This window comes from Acipenser ruthenus, chromosome 11 (genome assembly GCF_902713425.1).
Source record: "Acipenser ruthenus chromosome 11, fAciRut3.2 maternal haplotype, whole genome shotgun sequence".
Classification (NCBI taxonomy): Eukaryota; Metazoa; Chordata; class Actinopteri; order Acipenseriformes; family Acipenseridae; genus Acipenser; species Acipenser ruthenus.
This window is the reverse complement of record NC_081199.1, coordinates 5,980,724-5,999,305: the sequence shown is the minus strand read 5'-3', so window position 1 is coordinate 5,999,305 and position 18,582 is coordinate 5,980,724. Positions and strand designations below refer to the sequence as shown.

General features: G+C 41.4%; 3 protein-coding genes across 19 annotated transcripts in view; 2 read left to right on the top strand and 1 right to left on the bottom strand.

Moving 5' to 3' along the window:
- Positions 1–3,425: 3,425 nt before the first annotated feature.
- LOC117426200 (uncharacterized) lies at positions 3,426–6,486 on the bottom strand. The gene is made up of 4 exons (XM_059033119.1): positions 5,873–6,486; positions 5,199–5,585; positions 4,554–4,899; positions 3,426–4,344 (listed from the first exon to the last, which is right to left on the bottom strand). Exons 1-4 carry the CDS (start codon positions 5,925–5,927, stop codon positions 4,284–4,286), a joined length of 849 nt encoding a protein of 282 aa, XP_058889102.1. The 5' UTR covers positions 5,928–6,486; the 3' UTR covers positions 3,426–4,283.
- Positions 6,487–6,872: 386 nt separating this feature from the next.
- Positions 6,873–11,596, top strand: LOC117426444 (pseudouridylate synthase 1 homolog). 3 transcript variants are annotated; one of them, XM_059033117.1, is made up of 7 exons: positions 6,873–6,996; positions 7,353–7,415; positions 8,166–8,434; positions 8,779–8,916; positions 9,198–9,300; positions 9,461–10,152; positions 10,428–11,596. In XM_059033117.1, the coding sequence occupies exons 2-7, from the start codon at positions 7,355–7,357 to the stop codon at positions 10,461–10,463; spliced, it is 1,299 nt and encodes a 432-aa protein (XP_058889100.1). In that variant the 5' UTR covers positions 6,873–6,996; positions 7,353–7,354; the 3' UTR covers positions 10,464–11,596. The 3 variants fall into 3 exon arrangements, with proteins under 3 accessions (XP_058889100.1, XP_058889101.1, XP_033899902.3); XM_059033118.1 differs by having other exon boundaries at positions 6,874–6,996; positions 7,393–7,415; XM_034044011.3 differs by lacking the exon at positions 7,353–7,415 and having other exon boundaries at positions 6,874–6,996.
- Positions 11,597–12,409: 813 nt separating this feature from the next.
- Positions 12,410–18,582, top strand: part of LOC117426488 (E1A-binding protein p400-like) — a 30,272-nt gene continuing 24,099 nt past the window's right edge. For 7 of the 15 annotated variants that reach the window (XM_059033112.1, XM_059033111.1, XM_059033106.1 and 4 more), the window contains exons 1-5: positions 12,410–12,607; positions 13,855–15,204; positions 15,328–15,438; positions 15,948–16,035; positions 16,217–16,336. In XM_059033112.1, the coding sequence (XP_058889095.1) occupies positions 13,873–15,204; positions 15,328–15,438; positions 15,948–16,035; positions 16,217–16,336 (1,651 nt within the window). In that variant the 5' untranslated portion in view covers positions 12,410–12,607; positions 13,855–13,872. The remainder of the gene's footprint in view (positions 12,608–13,854; positions 15,205–15,327; positions 15,439–15,947; positions 16,036–16,216; positions 16,337–18,582) is intronic. The other 8 variants (XM_059033115.1, XM_059033114.1, XM_059033103.1 and 5 more) reach the window with 4 other exon arrangements.

Below are 18,582 nucleotides of genomic sequence, written 5' to 3'. Positions count from 1 at the left end.
ATATTATCTTTACTTGGGGCAACAGTGACAGCTGGTGGTCGACTGGGATCTCTTGAAGTGTTGATATTTTTTAATATTAATTCAGCATGCACCAAGCACAGCCGGAGCTAAGCTAAAGTCCCTTCATGACAAGGGCATGGCGTCTTCTCAAATATTCAGCTGCATCTTTCAAGCCCATCTTCACATCTGCTACAAACCATGTACACAATGCATTTTAAATAATAAAGTGTACTGCCTGAGACAAACAGCAGGACTTAGGCTTTAAGAACACGTTTATATTGGGCAGCTTTTTAACATACTTGTGCTTTTTTGTTTTATTACTCCTACTGTCGTTCCCATTTATATTCAAGCCCTGCAGCGCTGAGGAACATATTTCCCCACGTGGATTTGTGTAAGCTGCATTTTTAATGCGTGATTACTATTTAAAAGCATGAGTTGTGTTGAGCCTGGCAGCTGCAGAGGCACGGCGGTCGTGTCTCTCCTGGGGAGCTCCTGTTTGCTGGCTCCTTGCCCCGGTAAAAGGTCACCACCTCCCAGCTGCAGGCTCTGGCTCTCCGCTCTCTAGGCATCATGCTTGGGTTTAATTAAGGACTTCTGGTGTCCAATTTCATCCTGGAGAAACTGCAGCTCCTGCCACATTGTATCATCCTTCGTGGCTCCTGTGGCAGAAACAAAGTACAAAAACATATTACAATGGAGACACCTTCCAGCACTTTGTGGAGTCATGTGACACATCATGTCAAGCTTGTGATCAGGGCAAACAGTGACCTAACCTAATATTGCCGGTAATAAAATGGGCCCTCTCTTACTGCTCCTCCCTCTGCTCCTTCCTTTCCTAAACCTTCTTCCTTGCCTCCTCCTCCTCCTCCTCCCTCTCTTACTCCTCCTCCCTCTTCTCCTGTTTCCTAAACCTCCTCCTCCTCCTCCCTCTCCTTCTCCTCCCTCTCTTACTCCTCCTCCATCTGCTCCTCCGTTTCCTAAACCTCCTTCCTCGCCTCCTTCTCCTCCCTCTCCTCCTCCCTTTCCTAAACCTCCTTCTACTCCTTCTTCATCATCTTCTTCTTCCTCTTCTTCTGAGAATGAGGGTGATGGCAATAGTTCGCTACTGCCTATTATACATACAGCAGCTAGATTAGGTGATGGTAGGAGAGGAGGAAAATAAAAACATTGAATTAATGACTGAGAGATTCAATCGCATCTCTGACCAATTATGACACAGTACTGGAAGCATAAGAGTCCGCAGGACTTACCACATAAACATACTGGCAATGGTGCCAGCGAGAAGAAGAGTGCAAACACTTCCCACTGTGTAAGCAAGGATTTTTATCTTGATTCCAGTCTTCTTTTGAATAAGTCGAATCCCTCTGTAGATCTCCACAAGTTCACTGTCAATTTCCTTGAAATCCTGGCAGCCTTCGACATCAATGGCTCCACTACCCCTGACTGATTGCGAGGGATTATAGGGCTGAGGAGGAGGGACAGGAGGCGGGGAGCAGGGGTGTATGCTGGGGCCATCTCATTTGGGGGTTTGTGGAGGGGGAGCAATTTCACTTGGTGGAGGTGGGGCCAGTTCATCTGGAGGTTGTGAAGTGGGAGGGGGGGACTTGGGGCCACTTCATCTGGATCTTGTGAAGGGGCAGGAGGGGGACTTGGGGCCACTTCATCTGGAGGGGAAGTTGCTTGAGGGGGTAAAAACAAAAATGCATGTGAGGGCTACAGGTTTCAATCAAAGTCTTGTAAAATTCCCTCTGTGTGACCCTCCCTGTATAGACTATCTGATCCTTTCCATTTGAAAGCAGCCTAAAGAGCTCCCTCTACAGAACTGTGTACTTCTATATAGTGCTTTAATATATTGAACCCTGAGAAGCATGATGAACCTATACAGTGTTCTCTACGTTTGGATATTCTACCTTACTAAACTTACTGCTCAAACCTTTAAGAGATCATTAGAAGAGAGTTTTTATGTTACCTTGTGAGGTTCCATTAACGTGAATGTGCACTATCGTAGAAGTCTTTTTTGGTTCCCCATAACTGTATAGATTCAGCTGGAAAAATCCTGTGTCGTTTGCCAAGACCGGGTTGATGATGCTTGAACAGTCCCCTTCAGGGATCAAGGGTATGAACATCAGCGCTCTGCTCTGGAAAGGGTTTGGTGTCGGGACAGACTCCAGAACTGTGTCAGCCACCTTGTAAATAGGGAGGAAGGCACCATTTCTCAGCCTGGAGTACTCCCACGCTAAGATGAAATCAGTTGGTTTTGCTGGTTGGTCTGTCTGGAATCTACATGGAATTAAAAGTCTTTGTCCTTCTATTACTACAAAGTATGTTTTTTCAAGTGTAAGGCTTTTAATATTATTAGCTAAAAAAAAGAAAGAAAGAAAGAAAGAAAGTTGTTTATGTAATGGTGATAATTAGGGTTACCATATGGCTCCAGATTAACCGGACACTTTGAGACAGACCGGAATTTCAAAATTCCCCCTAAATTGAAAGTAATTCACTTATAAATGAGCTCCACCTTTGCTGAGATTAATCCTGCTGTGGTGGAATTGCTTGGGTGCAGCAAACAATTCACACTGATCAGCTGCTTCTGATCAGATCTTAATGAACAAATAGCTAATTTATCGATAGAGCAACGAGATGATGATGAAATTGTATTTGCAGAATAATATGGGCGATTGAATTTTAACAAACAGAAAAAAATAGCGACTGGCTGCAATTCATTCTTGGTATAATACAATTATTTGACGCGCATGCGTGTATTTAAGCACCATTCTTAATTGTAGCTAAGGATGGTTCATTTACACCTTCATTTATTTCAATTTAGGGGCAAGTCTGAAATCCCGTTCTGTCTCATAGCGTCCGGTTAATCTGGAGCCACATGGTAACCCTATGATAATGTAACATGATTTAGGTAATTGAAAGTAACAGGCCTCTGGATATCTTTCTATGTAATACAACCCTTTTACATTAGAAATATTTCAAATGTCTGTTTGTTTAATTAAACACAAGTTTTTAGAATGTAATACAGTGGTTTAGTTCATCTGTTGACATCTCTTTATTTGTAATATGCTCCTTCAACTGGTATTTGTTTAATTGTATTAGAAATATGTATTGTATTCCGTCTCTTCATGTTTTTTTTTCTATCAGTTAAAGTTGGAGGATCTTACATATTCATTATGCATTGTGTAAGTCTGATCATAGTATATCTGCAATGGGAATCGCACACCAGAATCTTAATCAATATAACATTATCCAGTATAGTAAAAAATAAAAAAAACATACAAACCTATTACCAGGCTTAATAGTAATAATATCCCTGACACAGTTGTCCAGTTGTAGAAATTATAATAAAGCCATCCATGTAGAAATGATTACTATAACATGTTGAAAAAGAATGTAAAAAAAATGCACAACAACCCTGTTCCTCGCATGTCCTCTTTTATTTAAAAGCACAACCGTTGCTATCTATTGTACTGATGGATTATGACATCATTGTGAGATCACTAAGCATGCATTCCAGAATCTCATTATGACGACATGATTACACACAACTGATACTGTAGTTGCCAGTGGCTCAAGCTGCTTGCTTTTATTCTGTTACTTCTAGTTTTCTGTGCAGTTATCAACATTTGGAACATAAAATAATTTACAGTCAAGTATGAGTAATGATGTGTAATGTTTTTCATTTTTACTGTATGACTGCTAGACGAATCACACCAAAAGTTCTGAACAGTGTACTGCTGCAGTAAAGGACTGTTCAGCTGAGCACAAAAATAAAGGGTAAAGGATTATGGGAAGTGGCTGAAAGGAGGGTGGGGGGCAGGGTAGCTTCATTCTTTAATTTCATATTGGAAATTTATGGGACACTATGAGAAGCTATAAAACTGTGTTCAGCATTGTATAGCTTGATGATGTTAACACTCAAAACTAATTAACAATGGCATGTGGGCTTCAGCAGTGGCTTGTTCTGTGCCTCTACCAGAATTCAGTCGGCTAGATAAGTCACAGTAAGTGTGGCTATACCGCAAGCGACTTTACATCAGCCAGAATATGTGTGTAGGGTGAAGGGCTACCATGGGCAGGCACTGATTACACAAGTGATTCGTCTGCAAAGCGCTTACTGTTCTGGAGGGAGGCACACCATTCTTTGATGATTAGTGACTCTGATAGGGTAGAGAGGTGTTGCAAAGCTCCAGAATGTCCCATAAAATCAATAATATCAGTTATTCCTACAGCCTCAAATACAGAATGTCATGGCTGGTGCAATGGGCAGTACAAGTCAATCAGTCTCCCAGTAGAGAGCCTTCTTCGGATATTTCCTCCTTACTGCTTGTACTGCAGCTCCTGTACAATTGGTAACAGAAAGAGTTAAAAACAAAACCACATCACAAGACTTCACTACATACAGCATTTCAACTCTTACTCTATTGGTTTTTGTTTAAAGCTATTTAAGCAGAATAGAATCACTGTGGTTCTATATCTCATTTACAGCGAGCAATTCTGAGCCATGTATATCTTTCTAAATGAAAGCCAGCTGCCAATATGGTACTTACCACATCATGGCAGTAATTACGTTTCCGATGAAGAGAATTCCGCATAAACTTCCCACTGCGTACACGAACATCTCCAAAGTGAGCCCAGTCTTTTTCAGGATGGCTCTGATCACCTTGGCTATTTCAATAATGCCGCTGTCCACTTCGGCAATGTCCATGCAGCTGTTGTCGTCTTTATCAACACCACCACCACCTACCTTTGGCGGGGGTGGGGGGTTATGAGCTCGAAGGGCTGGATCTGGGGCATACTCGGGGGGAGGTGGTTCTGGAGGAGGGGGAGCCTCTGCTGCTGCTGTCGGGGGTTCTGGTGCTGGTTCATCTCCTCTTGGAAAACTCAGGCCAGTTCCTAAAGTTGCAAGATTAAGGCTTAGTGCATTACTGTGAGAAGTACTCAGGAGGATCTATCATGTGCTACTACTGAGTATCCGAAACTCGCACTAGTCCTGCTCCCAGTCCTGGGTTTCAGAACTCCCTTCAGTTAAGTACATTGTTTCAATTGTCAAGAGCCAGGAGTTACTTCCTTACAGCTCCCTGAACATTATATATTGTACATACTGTATCGTATATAACTCATGGTGAATACAGCTGAGTATTAGTTTACATATTATATGCACTGTAAGTACTATATTAGAATCTTTTTTTTACCGTGAAATTGGCTTCTGACATAAATCTGAACGACTGGGGAAGTTTTTTTAGCACCGTCACTGTATATGTTCAGCTTGAATCGTCCAGTGTCACTGGCAAGCGTTGGGTTGATGATGAGTGAACAGTCTCCTTCAGGGATTGTGGGTATGATCATGTGTGCTCTGCCGTGGAACGGGTTTGGTGTCGGGACGGACTCCAGAACAGCGTCAGCCACCTGGTAAACAGGGAGGAAGGCACTGTTTCGCAGTATGGCGTACTCCCATTCTAGTCTGACATCATTAGGCTTTGCTGGTGTTTCTGTCCAGAATCTGCATGGAATTACAAGCTTTTCCCCTTCTTTCACATCAAGATTGTTTTTTTGAAACATAATGTTTTTAATATTAACAGCTAAAAAAATAAAGAAAGGATAATGGTTTAGTAGATACAGTTGTATGCATTTAAATCAAGTTTGTTGTATTTTCTCAGTGAAAAGCAGTTTTTAGATAATGTGCTTACAACAACACCATCAACAACAAACATAATAATAATAATAATAATAATAATAATAATAATAATAATAATAATAATACAACTCTTTAGTTATGAAATAAAAACACATTAAAACACACCTTCTCTTTTGTCATTTTGTGATTTAATAGAATAAAATGTTGCTCCTAATATCAATTAAGACTTACCTGTTGCCAGGCTTAGAAATAATACACCTCCCAATATGGACAGCCAAAGGCACATACTGTGCAGAATCCGTGTGATTTAGACAGCCATACAGTATAAAATTATTCACATTAAAAGGACTGGATAAGAAAAAAAAATACAATGACTCTATTGCTCACATCTTGATGCCTCTGTTATTTCAACCTCTTGAAACCTATATTTCGAATTATGACATCATTATGACCTCACTCATGAATGAACATTCTATAAGAAGGCATTGTGATCTATTTTGTTTCCAAGGATACCATGCGTTGTGGGTTCTATGCTATTTTTACTGAAAGTGTCAGTAGCAGAAACTGCATACCTACGTGCTACTAGCTCACTGTGGCGTGCGCGATGACAATGTTGACAACTGAAATTCGTCGGGATTTGTACTGTAGAACTAAAAAATAAAGAAATTAAAAATACTGTAACAATTAATTTATAATCTGCGTCATGTAATTACTGTACATTCGTCATATGACAAAAATACAGTTTGTACTGTACTGTACATCTACTGTATCTTGTAAAGGAGAATTAATCCTTTTGCAGGCAGCTTTACTCAACTCAAGCACATGTAAATGTGCTTTATTTTGCTCTTATCTGCCCCCTATTTTACTGCATTTAATCCTGTACTTCAGAATACTGTAATCTGCCAAGTGTTTAACCTGTAGTACTTTGTATTTAATCACATCCTGATGTAACTATCACTATTTAATCATATCCTGATGTAACTATCACTATTATCTGCTGTATTATTGAATTGTGGTTTGTCACACTTGTACTTTGCTTGAACAAAAGTTATTGTATTTCTTGCTCTTATTGTATTACTTGTATTGTAACACTTGAAATGTATTTGCTTACGATTGTAAATCGCCCTGGATAAGGGCGTCTGCTAAGAAATAAATAATAATAATAATAATAACTGCCGTGACCAATATGGCGCCTTTTGGCTTCCTCTGTTACATTTTATACTCTTCTTCCGTTCAGTGTTCTCAGCTGTCGCGATGCGCTTTGAAGGTTAGGGGTCGTTAGTGAAGCGGTCCACGTGGGTTTATTGAGCAGGAAGGAAAGGCGATTCCAAGACTTGGGGCTGTGTGTTGACGGGGTAAAAAGAACATTTCTGAAGTTTCCGAATAAACTTTCAATACATTTCAGTCTCTTCCAGTACGGATAGTTCAGTGTAGAGAACATGTCACGTTTTTTATGTGTGTGGGGTTAGCACCTGGAGTAGAAATTAAAAAACAGTTTTGTAAGAAATTGCAATCATGATCTAAATATTCCAGTTATGTAAACCGTTTATTTACTAAATACATTTTTGTTTAATGAAAACAAAGTTGTAACCTACCGATAATACGAGTCACTTTGTATATACTATAAAACGCTTGCTACAATGTGAAATACCAATAGCAGAATACTACTGGTGTTACTGGCATTTAATTTGTTTTAATGTTTTTTTTTAAGAAATGCTCAAATTAAGTCTAAGTGTGAGTAAATTTGCAAGACCTCAATTTTTGTGTGTCCCAGGTAAGTCTTACTATGATCTATGCAGCTCTTCTGTTCATAACTACACTACACTGATTTCTGTCATTCTTTTAGATGTAATCTGTGTGTTACTGTTACGCAGAAACTGGTGACTTTTTAAATACCTTAAAATGCATGTTGAGGCTGAGCATAGCAATAATAGTTACATTCAAATAAGCAGGCAATGAAGTTTAACTAATTGTAATTCATGCTTTTATACTGGAAAAAAAAATTGTAATTTCTTTATATACAGACAGTGGTGCTCATTATTTTATCTATTTAATTTAACTACTCCACATTAGTGTTGTTGATATCAAAAGATTAAAGCAAAACATTTTTCATTTGTTGGTTTTTATGCTTTATGGTATTTTTTTAAGTTATAAAAATTTTAAAAAAGTTTTAAAAAATTGACCAAAATAGTTAAAATGATTTGTTTTCAAAAGTATGAAATGTTCTTAGCCTAATTGAAGTTTATAGTGCATATATATCCACATTTTCTTAGTGGTAATAATATCAGATCATTTCGCATTGAAAAGACAAGACTGTGTCAATACTTTTGAGTACAGCTGCATTATTATCGTATCCATCCAGAACAATTTAAACAGCATGCAGATTCCTTGCATGAAGTAAGTACCATACTGGCTGCCCAAGTGACCTCAAACCCTGTTGGGAGTCTATGGGCACGCTACTGTTTCAGGTTTTGTCCAGCCCCAGTAAATGTGAAAGACGTTTCTCATCTTTCATTTTTGGCAGGTTGGTCTGATAAAAGTAAGAGCAGCTGTCTGTTAAGAATGACCTGCAGAATGAGTGAAGAGCAGTGTTTGAAAGCGCTCCCCGCGATGGGGAATGAGTCCCTGAAGAGAGGCGTGGAAGGGAAGAGTGAACCAGCAGAGAACGGGAAAGGAGTGAAAAGATTCAAGGCAAACGCAGAGGAGCCCGACAAGGAGGAGCAAAAGAAACTTCTCAAAAGGAAGGTGGTTCTACTTATGGCATATTCAGGGAAAGGCTATCACGGCATGCAGGTATGCATTACTTCTATTAAAAACAAGCCATTAAAACACAAGGAGTCAAGTGTACTTCCTTATATGGCAGACTGTAGCAATACACTGTCCTGGACAGACTAATGCAGTGGGATCCAGTTGCAGTATTCTGTATGTGGAAAATCTGTTTCTTTACTCTGCTTATTTTGATAAGTCACTTTATTCATTCCACATAGGATTGTGTGAACTTCAGTCACTCCCTTTCTACACAGCAGAGTTGTAGAGTTGTGGTATCTTATTTGAGCAGGTAGCAGCCCTGCCCAATTGAATCCAGCTGATTTATTGCTAAACCCCATATGTGTTTCATGTTTTTCTTGCTCTACCAGAGAAATGTGGGCTCATCCCAGTTCAAGACAATCGAAGACGATTTAGTTCATGCGCTCGTCAAGTCAGGCTGCATTCCAGAGAACCATGGCACTGAAATGAAGAAGATGTCTTTCCAAAGATGCGCAAGGACTGATAAGGTACAGCAACAAACAAACAAAAAAAAATCTGTCTTCAATTGTATTGATTTCAACTTTGCACATAAGATACTGATTCATTCATGCTAGTAGTAGTTGAAGAATTCAATTTCAAACATTTGTTTTCCCCAGATATCCCTGTACGATTTCCAAAATATCTACATGTTTAATTTACTGTACATTTAAATAGAAAATTCAAATATTGATATGAAGTGCAATATGAGCCTCAATAATTCTTATAAATAATACTATTACCAACGCTTAATTAAATGGTCTTTTAACAGGGAGTTTCTGCAGCTGGTCAGGTTGTATCTCTTAAACTTTGGCTCATTGATGACGTAATGGAAAAGATCAATGGACAGCTACCTGCTCAAATCAGAATTTTAGGTAAGGGAAAAAAAAAGACTAAAACTGGTCTTATCAATTGCATTGATTTAAGTATACATTTTTCATGCTTATCTGCCCATAGATACGTTGGGAACACTCATCTCAAACAGCCTCCCATACTCAGTTCAATTACTATTTTGCCTTTTGTTTATGCTTTTAGGGCTGAAAAGAGTAACTGGTGGCTTTAACTCCAAGAACAAGTGTGACTCGAGGACCTACTCCTACATGCTGCCCACCTTCGCCTTCGCACACAAGGACAACGACAAGCAGGACCAAGGGTACCGGCTCAACAGGGAGACCCTGGAGAGAGCCAATGTGCTCTTCTCCTGCTACAAAGGAACGCACAATTTCCACAACTTCACCTCCCAGAAGGCGGCCCGGGACCCCAGTGCCAAGCGCTACATCATGGAGATGTACCTGGAGGAACCCTTCACCCGGCAGGGCATGGAGTTCGCCGTCATCAAGGTGAAAGGTCAGAGCTTCATGATGCACCAGATCAGGAAGATGATTGGCCTGGTCATCGCGGTATTGAAAGGCTACGCGGCCGATTCCATCATAGAGAGGAGCTGGGGGGAGGAGAAGGTGGATATTCCCAAAGCGCCAGGGCTGGGCTTGGTTCTGGAGCGGGTCCATTTCGAAAAGTATAACATGCGCTTCGGAAGCGACGGGCTCCATGAACCCCTGGACTGGGTGGAGGAGGAGGACAGGATTGCTGCTTTTAAAGAAGAACACATCTACCCCACAATCATCCAGACTGAAATTGAGGAGAAGTCCATGGTGAACTGGCTAGGCACATTGCCGATCCATGACTTCGAAGCCACAGCATCTGGGAATCAGTCTGCTAAAGCCCAGGTACAATTCTTTTTTCAGGATTACATCCGCTGTTCAGAATGGGTCCAGTTCTCATTATTTGTTTGAAGCAGTGCAAACCTTACTACTTCTGCAAGGTCAAACCCTTTTTCTAATGTTAAGTGATACTGATGGGAACAGATACATTTAACACTTGACATTACACAGTTGGTAACAAAAATCAGGTTCAATATTTGTTGTAAAATATAGATTTTTTTCTATGCCCATTCATAGTGTTTAAAATGGTATTATTTTTGGTTTGTATTCATTTCTTCTAGGACGATGAGGAGGATGGCAATAATGACTCTGATTGAAAGAACACCGCTGTGCTGCAGACGCCCTCATCCAATGGACTGGTACTAAAGTTGCTGCGTCTGGCTTACAAAATCATTCCCAGCACAGCATTATTACCCTTCAACCCAGGGAGCCGAGGCGTGGTTTTATTTGGTATCACCAAAAGAATGTAAAAGGAGATCTGAATCACTCTTTTGACAGCTATGAAGCATCGGCAGCAGGTTGCATCTGAAAGACGTTTTTCAGCAGGACGTCTGCCATTGCAGAAGATGATGGCTTTTATTTTCTTTTGTTGCTGCATCAACGGAATTATTTTAAACGTTTGGAAATGGTTCTTGTTTTTATTATTACTATTATTTCCAGGCGATGGAGAGATAGTTGATGTGTGTTTGTAAGGTAACGTACAGGCACTGTACCATTATGGCCATCTCAATGAAACTCTCAAAAAACGTACTTTTAGCTCCTATCTGGAAAGCGAAAATAAATGTTTAATAACATGAAAACTAGGTGTAAGTTACATGTACTAATGCTGGGGAATTGCAAGCGCTCATACTTTGTATGGAAATGAGCACATATAAATACTCTTGTGCATCTAAAAGTACTGTCTTTTGTAATAATTCAATCATCATTTAAATAAATCGGGTCTTCCTAATGTAAACGTGCTTTATTTTTACCTATCACTAGAAGTCATGTGAATATGTTTTAGGATTGAACCTGGCTGCTGCAAATCCAGTTTTGTTGATACAGTTTGAAGGCTGTCTGGACCTGGTCTGTATGACGTATGATCACAACATGAATGCTTTTCTCCCGATTTCAAAATGTTTAGCAGGAATGGTCATGTGTTGTGTAAAAATGTATCAAGAAATACAATCTTCTTGGATGTAATCATCTTGTTGTTGTACATACTTGCTGTATAAAACCCACGTCCAACACTAACTGTATAAGCGATGCTGTATTGTATGGGTTGGTTCTCATTTCTTTTGATTTTAGTCATATTTTTCCACTAACTAAAAAACAAATAAGACCCATGCATTTTTCATGCAAACAAAAAGGGCTAAATATGAAAAAAGGGTGTTCCCCCAATGTCATATCTAAATAAATGCTGTAAACTATTGCTCATATTTCTTAATAAAGTACATTTGAATCATGTTAATATTTTTGTCTGTGTTGCCTCTTGTATGCAGTTCAAATAACAAGCCAACTGGCTTGTGCAATTGTCTGTCACGTGTTATATTTTGAGGTGGTCAGTCGTAAGAACATATCCCAATTATGAACTAAATCAGGAAATTCACATATGTTCGTATTCACAAATGAGTCCTTCTCTACCAAAAACATTTGTAATGGCATTGCATATTAACCCTTCGTGTGTCAGGGGCCTGCACTGTCAAACATTTTAAAGAAAAATTTAGAAAACGAAATTTATTTAAATAGTTTTAACATCAGCAGCCCTTTTTAGTAGGAACTCACCTTGAACCTGTTTTTATACAGTGCAATCCAGTGTGATGCCCAATTGTTTGCTCATATGGGAGTGTCTTGTTTAATTTTCATGTCTACCATTTTCTTTTTACAGTGTATCTTATCTTTATATCATTTTATCTTTATTTAAAGACATGTTTTTACTATTATTTTAAAAAATTAGATAAAAACAATTACTGTATATAAAAAATTACAAAAAAATCAATAAAATGTGCTTCAGTGACAGCAGGTCTGTCTCTCTGTTCTCAAATATAATGCCAGCATATACAGTCACGACCGTAGCTGTCTGTTATCTAGGATTAACGTTTTTCTTATTGTTTGAAATGTTTATTGCTTTATTCCCCATCAGAAACAAAGACTCGATGCACATTTAGTCCCTAGTGTTTGATTGGGCCGAGAGTATCAACGTTTGAGTGTGATTGGTTGTTCACCGGGGCTATCATTAGGATGTACTAGAATGACGTAGTTCCCTGAATAAAGTCAGAAAGTACTTCCGGTTCTTGTAGCAACAGAAAGACAAGGGTCTCGAAAGGTTGTGTTGGCCGAAGGAGTGTATTTTTTCAGTCGTCTTCAAGGATTTCGCGAGTTAACTCCTGGTTTACCAGCTCCGGAGTACAACATTTCATTTCTCTGATGTTTTAGGAAAGGTGTAGATGTGGATGCAACATCTCTGGGAGCTTTGTTCGTGGTAAGTGCAGGAGGAGGAGGGGAGGAGGGGAGGAGGGGAGGAGGAGGAGGCAGAGGAGGCAGGCTGTGTTCTGTTATTGTGTCGGATCGCAATGGAGCACAGTGGAGAGGCGCGCGTCTGACCCTATGCGCGATCCCAAAATTGGGGGCATCTGAGCGGAGCAGAAAGAAAACAGGAGCCCTTGCATCTTTGATGTCACATTTGCAATCTAATATATTCCTTGATAGCGGTATAACGATTATACACTAAGTGTGTTTCAACCTGTCTTGATAAGGCCTAGCTGTGTGTACAGTGTAATTCACTATTTGTTTGTTGTTGTCGTTTACCAGTACTGTATATATTACAAGCACTAGTCGTAGAAGAACTGTCATTTGTTTTCATTGGTGCTCCGACAGCTCTTATTTATCTATCTATTTATTTATTAACTTTCTTTTAGTTTTCAATACCTGTCGCTACTTCACAATTTATTCCGCGTCAGACGAGCCATTTACACCGTGTTTTTCCCCAAGGAACTGCTCATATAAAAGTGATTTAACTTTTGCCCTGCCCCAGGTTTTCTCTTGTGCTCTATACAGTTTTAAAGCACGAGAAAAACAGACACTTAAACAAACCCCGCTCCTCAGCTGTCAGAAATCAGAATACAGTTTTGACAGCGCCAAGAGGTGCGTGCTGTTTTTCTTATTTACAGATGCCTTAATAGAAGTACTGTATTGCAGTTTAACATTTTAAAATATACTTTTAAATTATTGAACCGATTGTTATAAATGCATATCAGTTTTTTGGTGGATTGGTATGCGCTTATTTTGTCTTACAGTATTTTGAAAGTAAGGAGCCAGATGACAGCAGCAAGATCTCGTTCACCAAACAGCTGACTTTATTCAGCAAGGGTCAGCACAAAACAACACAGCCCACAGCAGCTTGCAAGCTGCCCCTTTATACACAAAACCCCGTGAAAACTTGTAACATTTAGACATAACCAGACATACAAAACATGGCACTTAGTACAGATTGCTACAGTATTTTATTTGTTTAGTAAAAATGCAAAAACACAAATGTATTGAGTACAATATATGTTTAATTGCAACTAGCAGATACCAAATTTTATTGTATTATAATTATTATTACTTTGTACAAAAGGAGATTTTGCAACTCTTGCTTTCCTTTAAAAAATGGTCATGCATCATTAAGGTGCAAATCTGGCAGAATCTTTTTTAACATTTATCGTATCCCCTGTTTTTCCCCCCTAGGTAGCCGTACAGTACAAAATGCACCATGGAAGTGGGGCCCAGAATGTGCAGCGCCAGCTTCAGAGATCCAAGTCTTTCACAGGTACTGAGGCAGAAGAGCAGCAACAGCAGCCCACAAACCTTCCTCAATCACCGGTGACCTCTTTTGCTCCATCCGCCAGCCCCTCTGCCCCTCAGTCCCCCAACTACCAGATCATCATGAGCCGGAGTCCGGTCCCGGGGCAGAACGTCAACATCACTCTGCAGAATGTAGGGCAGATGGTAGGGGGGAACCAGCAGATAACCCTCACCCCTCTGCCACTCCAGAACCCGGCATCCCCCGGGTTCCAGCACAGCGCCCAGCAATGGAGGTTTGAGCACAGCTCTCCTTCTTACATCCAAGTCACGTCGCCCTTACCACAGCAAGTTCAGCCGCAGAGCCCCACCCAGCACAGCCCAGTTCAGGCTTTGCAGGGGGTGCAAAGGGCTGGCGCTCCTGCGACTGGGTTAAGTATGTGTGGTCAAAGCCCGACTCGAGGATTTGTGGATGCCAGCATGCTTGTCAGGCAAATAAGCCTCAGTAGTCCATCAAGCAGCGGCCACTTTGTGTACCAGGATGGGTCAGGACTGGCTCAGCTGGCATCGGGTTCGGCCGGACAGGTGCAGCTGTCTTCTCCTGGCACCCCAGGGTCTGTGCGGGAACGCAGGCTGTCTCAACCCCACTCCCAGACCGGCGGGACCATTCACCACCTGGGGCCTCAGAGTCCAGCAGCAAGCGGGGCCTGCATACAGACACTGGGAAGCCCGGGTCAGATCACAACTTCCAGCTTGCCACCTCAGATCAGCAGCATTATCCAGGGCCAGCTGATTCAGCAGCAGCAGCAGCAGCAGGTGCTTCATGGGCAGCAGCTCGGCAGGGCCATGGGTTTTGATAGGACTCCCCCGGGGATGCTAAGTGGGGTCGGTGGATCGGCTGCGCCTTTTGGCATGGCCTCCCCTCTGCCTCCCTCCAGCCCGTCCCGTGCCAACGCACCGCAGGGACTGTCAAACCCCCCGCTCACCCCTACCAGCGCCTCAGCCTCGGTCAAGAAGCAGCCCAAGAAGCTGGAGATCCCGCCTGCCACTCCTGAGATTGCCCAGCTGAGGAAGCAGTGCCTAGAGCAGCACAGAAAAGCCACAGAGAGCCTGAAAGACAGCTTCAAGGAGCATCTGATCGAGCTGTTCTTTCTGCAGCACCTGCAAGGGAACATGATGGACTTCTTGGCTTTCAAGAAGAAGCCTTGCGGGCCGCTCTTCATGTACCTGCGGCAGAACGACCTGGACCTGGAGGATGATGAGGAAGAGGAGCAGTCGGAAGTCATTAATGATGAGGTGGGAAGACGATTGCATGTAATTTACCTGCTGTTCAGATATATTGCTGCAAAACCACCTTTCGAGTCTTCTTCGGTTAAACGTTTAAAGTGTTTCAGAGCTTTTTCTCTAAACTTTCTACAGGTAAAAATGGTGACAGGAAAAGATGGTCAGGCCGGTACTCCTGTTGCTATAGCAACACAGCTTCCTCCTAATGTATCTGCTGCCTTTTCCTCACCACAGCAACAGTTTCAGGTAAGGCTGTTGGAAACTGGAGCACAGCTGCGACGGAGCAAAGGCCTGTTAGAAAAACAGCATTGATTCATACAATATTTGGATTATTTTCCCCTCATTTATATATTTGATAATGAGACAAATGGCTGCTGTCTTCCTGTGTTATTTGTTTATTTAGCAGACGCCTTTATCCAAGGCGACTTACAGAGACTAGGGTGTGTGAACTATGCATCAGCTGCAGAGTCACTTACAATTACGTCTCACCCGAAAGACAGAGCACAAGGGGGTTAAGTGACTTGCTCAGGGTCACACAATGAGTCAGTGGCTGAGGTGGGATTTGAACCGGGGACCTCCTGGTTACAAGGCAGTTTCTTTAACCACTGGACCACACTGCCTCCTATAATGTAAACGTGCTTTTATTAATTGACAAAAATTTGGTTGTTGACAAAACGTCCTGAGAAAAGGACCGTCTCATCAAGTTCCTCGTTTATTTAGAGCAGTGTAATTACTCTGTCTTTTAAATCCTGCAGCAGACTCATCAGGGTACGCCAGTGGCTGGTACTGCAAATTCCATGGAGATTGAAGCCTTTAAAAGACAACAGGCTTTAGCACAAGCAGGTAGGACTAGGGTTTTTAATTCCACGTGTTTTTTCCTAAACTGCTTCTGCTTTTAGAAAGTCGGCATCTTCTTCTAGCGCTTGTAGAAGTAAATCCGTGAAGGGAGTGACTGGTTTGCAGAAGGTCATTGCTTTTTGCCAAGTGTTTGCGTTATCAGGGTATTGTGTGTTTTAAATCCCAGATCAGGCTAGGAGGCCCCGGATTGAAGTTGGTCGCCATGGGATGGTTTTCCAGCATCCTGGTATAGCACCTTTAGGATCACCTGGGGTTCCTCTTCAACAGCTTATGCCAACAGTGCAAGGTAGGAGAGCTACTACAAGGCAGTTCTGTGTATGCTGCTGGAAGTATTTCAACCCTGAATCAATTGGAACGGCCACTTTTAAGTATGCCGCAATACCACTTTTGGGTAATGCATATCCCATGCAGCATCACGGGCATCTGAAAATTAGCAAGAGGTAGATTAGTAGAATGCATGAGCAGTGTGAGTGTTTTCGGAAAGGGAGCAGAAGTTGGGGGGGGGGGGGCAGCTATAGCATCCTGTTTTAAGAGATACCATCAATTTGTTTATTTTTTGCTGAACTCTCATTGGGAAGGGCCACCATTTTGAGTTGTTTTTAAGTCGTTTAATTTGTTTTGTGATCAGCAGGGTTGTGCATGACCAGGGATGATTTCAGCCAGGGTCGCGTAGCAGGTTTTCCATTCATTGCGCAGAGAGATTCTCAACGGGTTTCTCTTGTCATTTGGTGTTGTGTTCTGCCATCACTCTTTTGGTTACCCCATTGTTTGTTGTATAGCATTCGTTTTTAGAATCTTGTTATTTTGTAGCGAGTTGGTGAGGTTATTCTTGGGAAGTTGCCTTATTGTTCAGAAAAGGCTATCGGTTCAAGTTCGGAACACTAGCGCGGAAGTATAGGGATCTAGCAGGTTTCTCCCTCGGAAGCTTTTATATGTATGCGGCTCTGCACAAATGCGCAGCTTCAATGCAACCTGAAAAAAGGGTGTCTGCTATGCTGGTATCATCTGCTTTGCAAACTGTATTTTTGTGCAAAACAAACTAAAGGATTTAAATGCAATTTTCCAGCAGGAATGAGACTGCAACTGCATGCTGCAAATGTGATGATGTAACAGTGCTGAATGTTCTAATCATGTCATTTAGTTTATTTTCAGTTGTGTTCAACAGATTCAACTTTTTATTTGTTTATGCATGATTTTTTATTTGTTAATTCTAACAATGTAATTCTAACATTTTTTTTTTTTGGTTTGTTTTTTGTTAATTAAATGTATTTTTAACAGGAAGGATCAAGTCATACAAAACTAGTTTTTAAAATCTACAGTTAAAATGTTAAATGAGCTTTTCAAAAATGCTTGACAGTGCCCCAGTGGCTCTCATGGTAAAAGCACTGGAGTGCAAGGTAAGTCGTGTGAGGGTGGTCCCACTAGAGCACATTGGCCTATACGCTGGGTTAGGGAGGAAAGTCAGCTGTGGGTTAGTTTGCCTCATTGCGCTTCAGTGACCCCCTACTTAGACTTGATTGGCTTCACAGCGGAAATGGAGGTCGCCCATTGATCTTCAGACCTGATCGGTAAGTGGGTTGCAGCGATGAGGCAACATCTAAATTGGGCATTTCAAATTGAATAGAAAAACAAAGCGTAATTTATTTATTTATTTATTATTATTATTAGTTTATTTGGTAGATGCCTTTATCCAAGGCAACTTGCAGGTGTTACAGGGCAATACAAGATTACAGTGCAAAAACAATATTTAAATACAGTGTAGTTTACAGTAAGTGCAAATACTACTAGAAGAAAATATTATATAAGAAGTAACAACTAACATAAGAGTGCATCCAGTAACATGGTGCTTAGGTCAGGCAAGTCCAGTATACAGTAGGGAGGTTTAGATCAAGAGATCTGCAAGTGCATTCTAAACAGGTGGGTCTTGAGGAGGCAGTGGAAGGCAGTGAGAGACGGAGCAGTATTGAAGTTCTCCGGTAGCTGGTTCCACCACAGCGGGGCTAGGGAAGAGAAGGAGTGGGCACGGGAGGATGGAGAGTGGAGGGAAGGCATGACCAGTCAGCCAGTAGAGGAGGACTGGAGAGGGGGTGTAGGGAGTCACAAGGGATTGCAGGCAGGAGAGAGCAGTGTGGTGAAGAGAGCGGTAGGCAAGAACAAAGGTCTTGAATGCGAGCAGAGACAGGTAGCCAGTGGAGAGTGCAAAGCAGAGGGGTTGGGAGAAAACAAGATGAGCAGCAGAATTTTGAATGTGCTGAAGGGGGCGGATAGCTGAAGCAGGGAGATCAGCAAGAGAGAGTTACAGTAGTCCAATCTGGAGAGTACAAGAGCTTGGACCAGGAGTTGAGTGGAATAAGTAGTGAGAAAGACAGATTTGATAAATGTTGCTAAGAAAGAAGTGGCAAGTGCATGACAGACAGGAGATGTGTTGAGAGTAGGAGAGGGAAGAGTCGAGAGTAACACCTAGGTTTTTAGCAGAATGAGATGGAGAAAGAGTGATAGTCAAGGGAGAATGAGATAGAGAGGTCAGAGGAG

Bases quoted from the DNA above. Each gene is read 5' to 3' on its own strand.
- LOC117426444 (XM_059033117.1), top strand. From the start codon at position 7,355: ATGCTCAAATTAAGTCTAAGTGTGAGTAAATTTGCAAGACCTCAATTT. The intron at 8,917-9,197 runs GTACAGCAACAA...GTCTTTTAACAG, and splicing joins GATGCGCAAGGACTGATAAG to GGAGTTTCTGCAGCTGGTCA. The intron at 9,301-9,460 runs GTAAGGGAAAAA...TTATGCTTTTAG, and splicing joins TGCTCAAATCAGAATTTTAG to GGCTGAAAAGAGTAACTGGT.
- LOC117426200 (XM_059033119.1), bottom strand. From the start codon at position 5,927: ATGTGCCTTTGGCTGTCCATATTGGGAGGTGTATTATTTCTAAGCCTG. The intron at 5,586-5,872 runs GTAAGTCTTAAT...TTATTTTTTTAG, and splicing joins ATTTCTAAGCCTGGCAACAG to CTGTTAATATTAAAAACATT. The intron at 4,345-4,553 runs GTAAGTACCATA...CCAATTGTACAG, and splicing joins GTAATTACTGCCATGATGTG to GAGCTGCAGTACAAGCAGTA.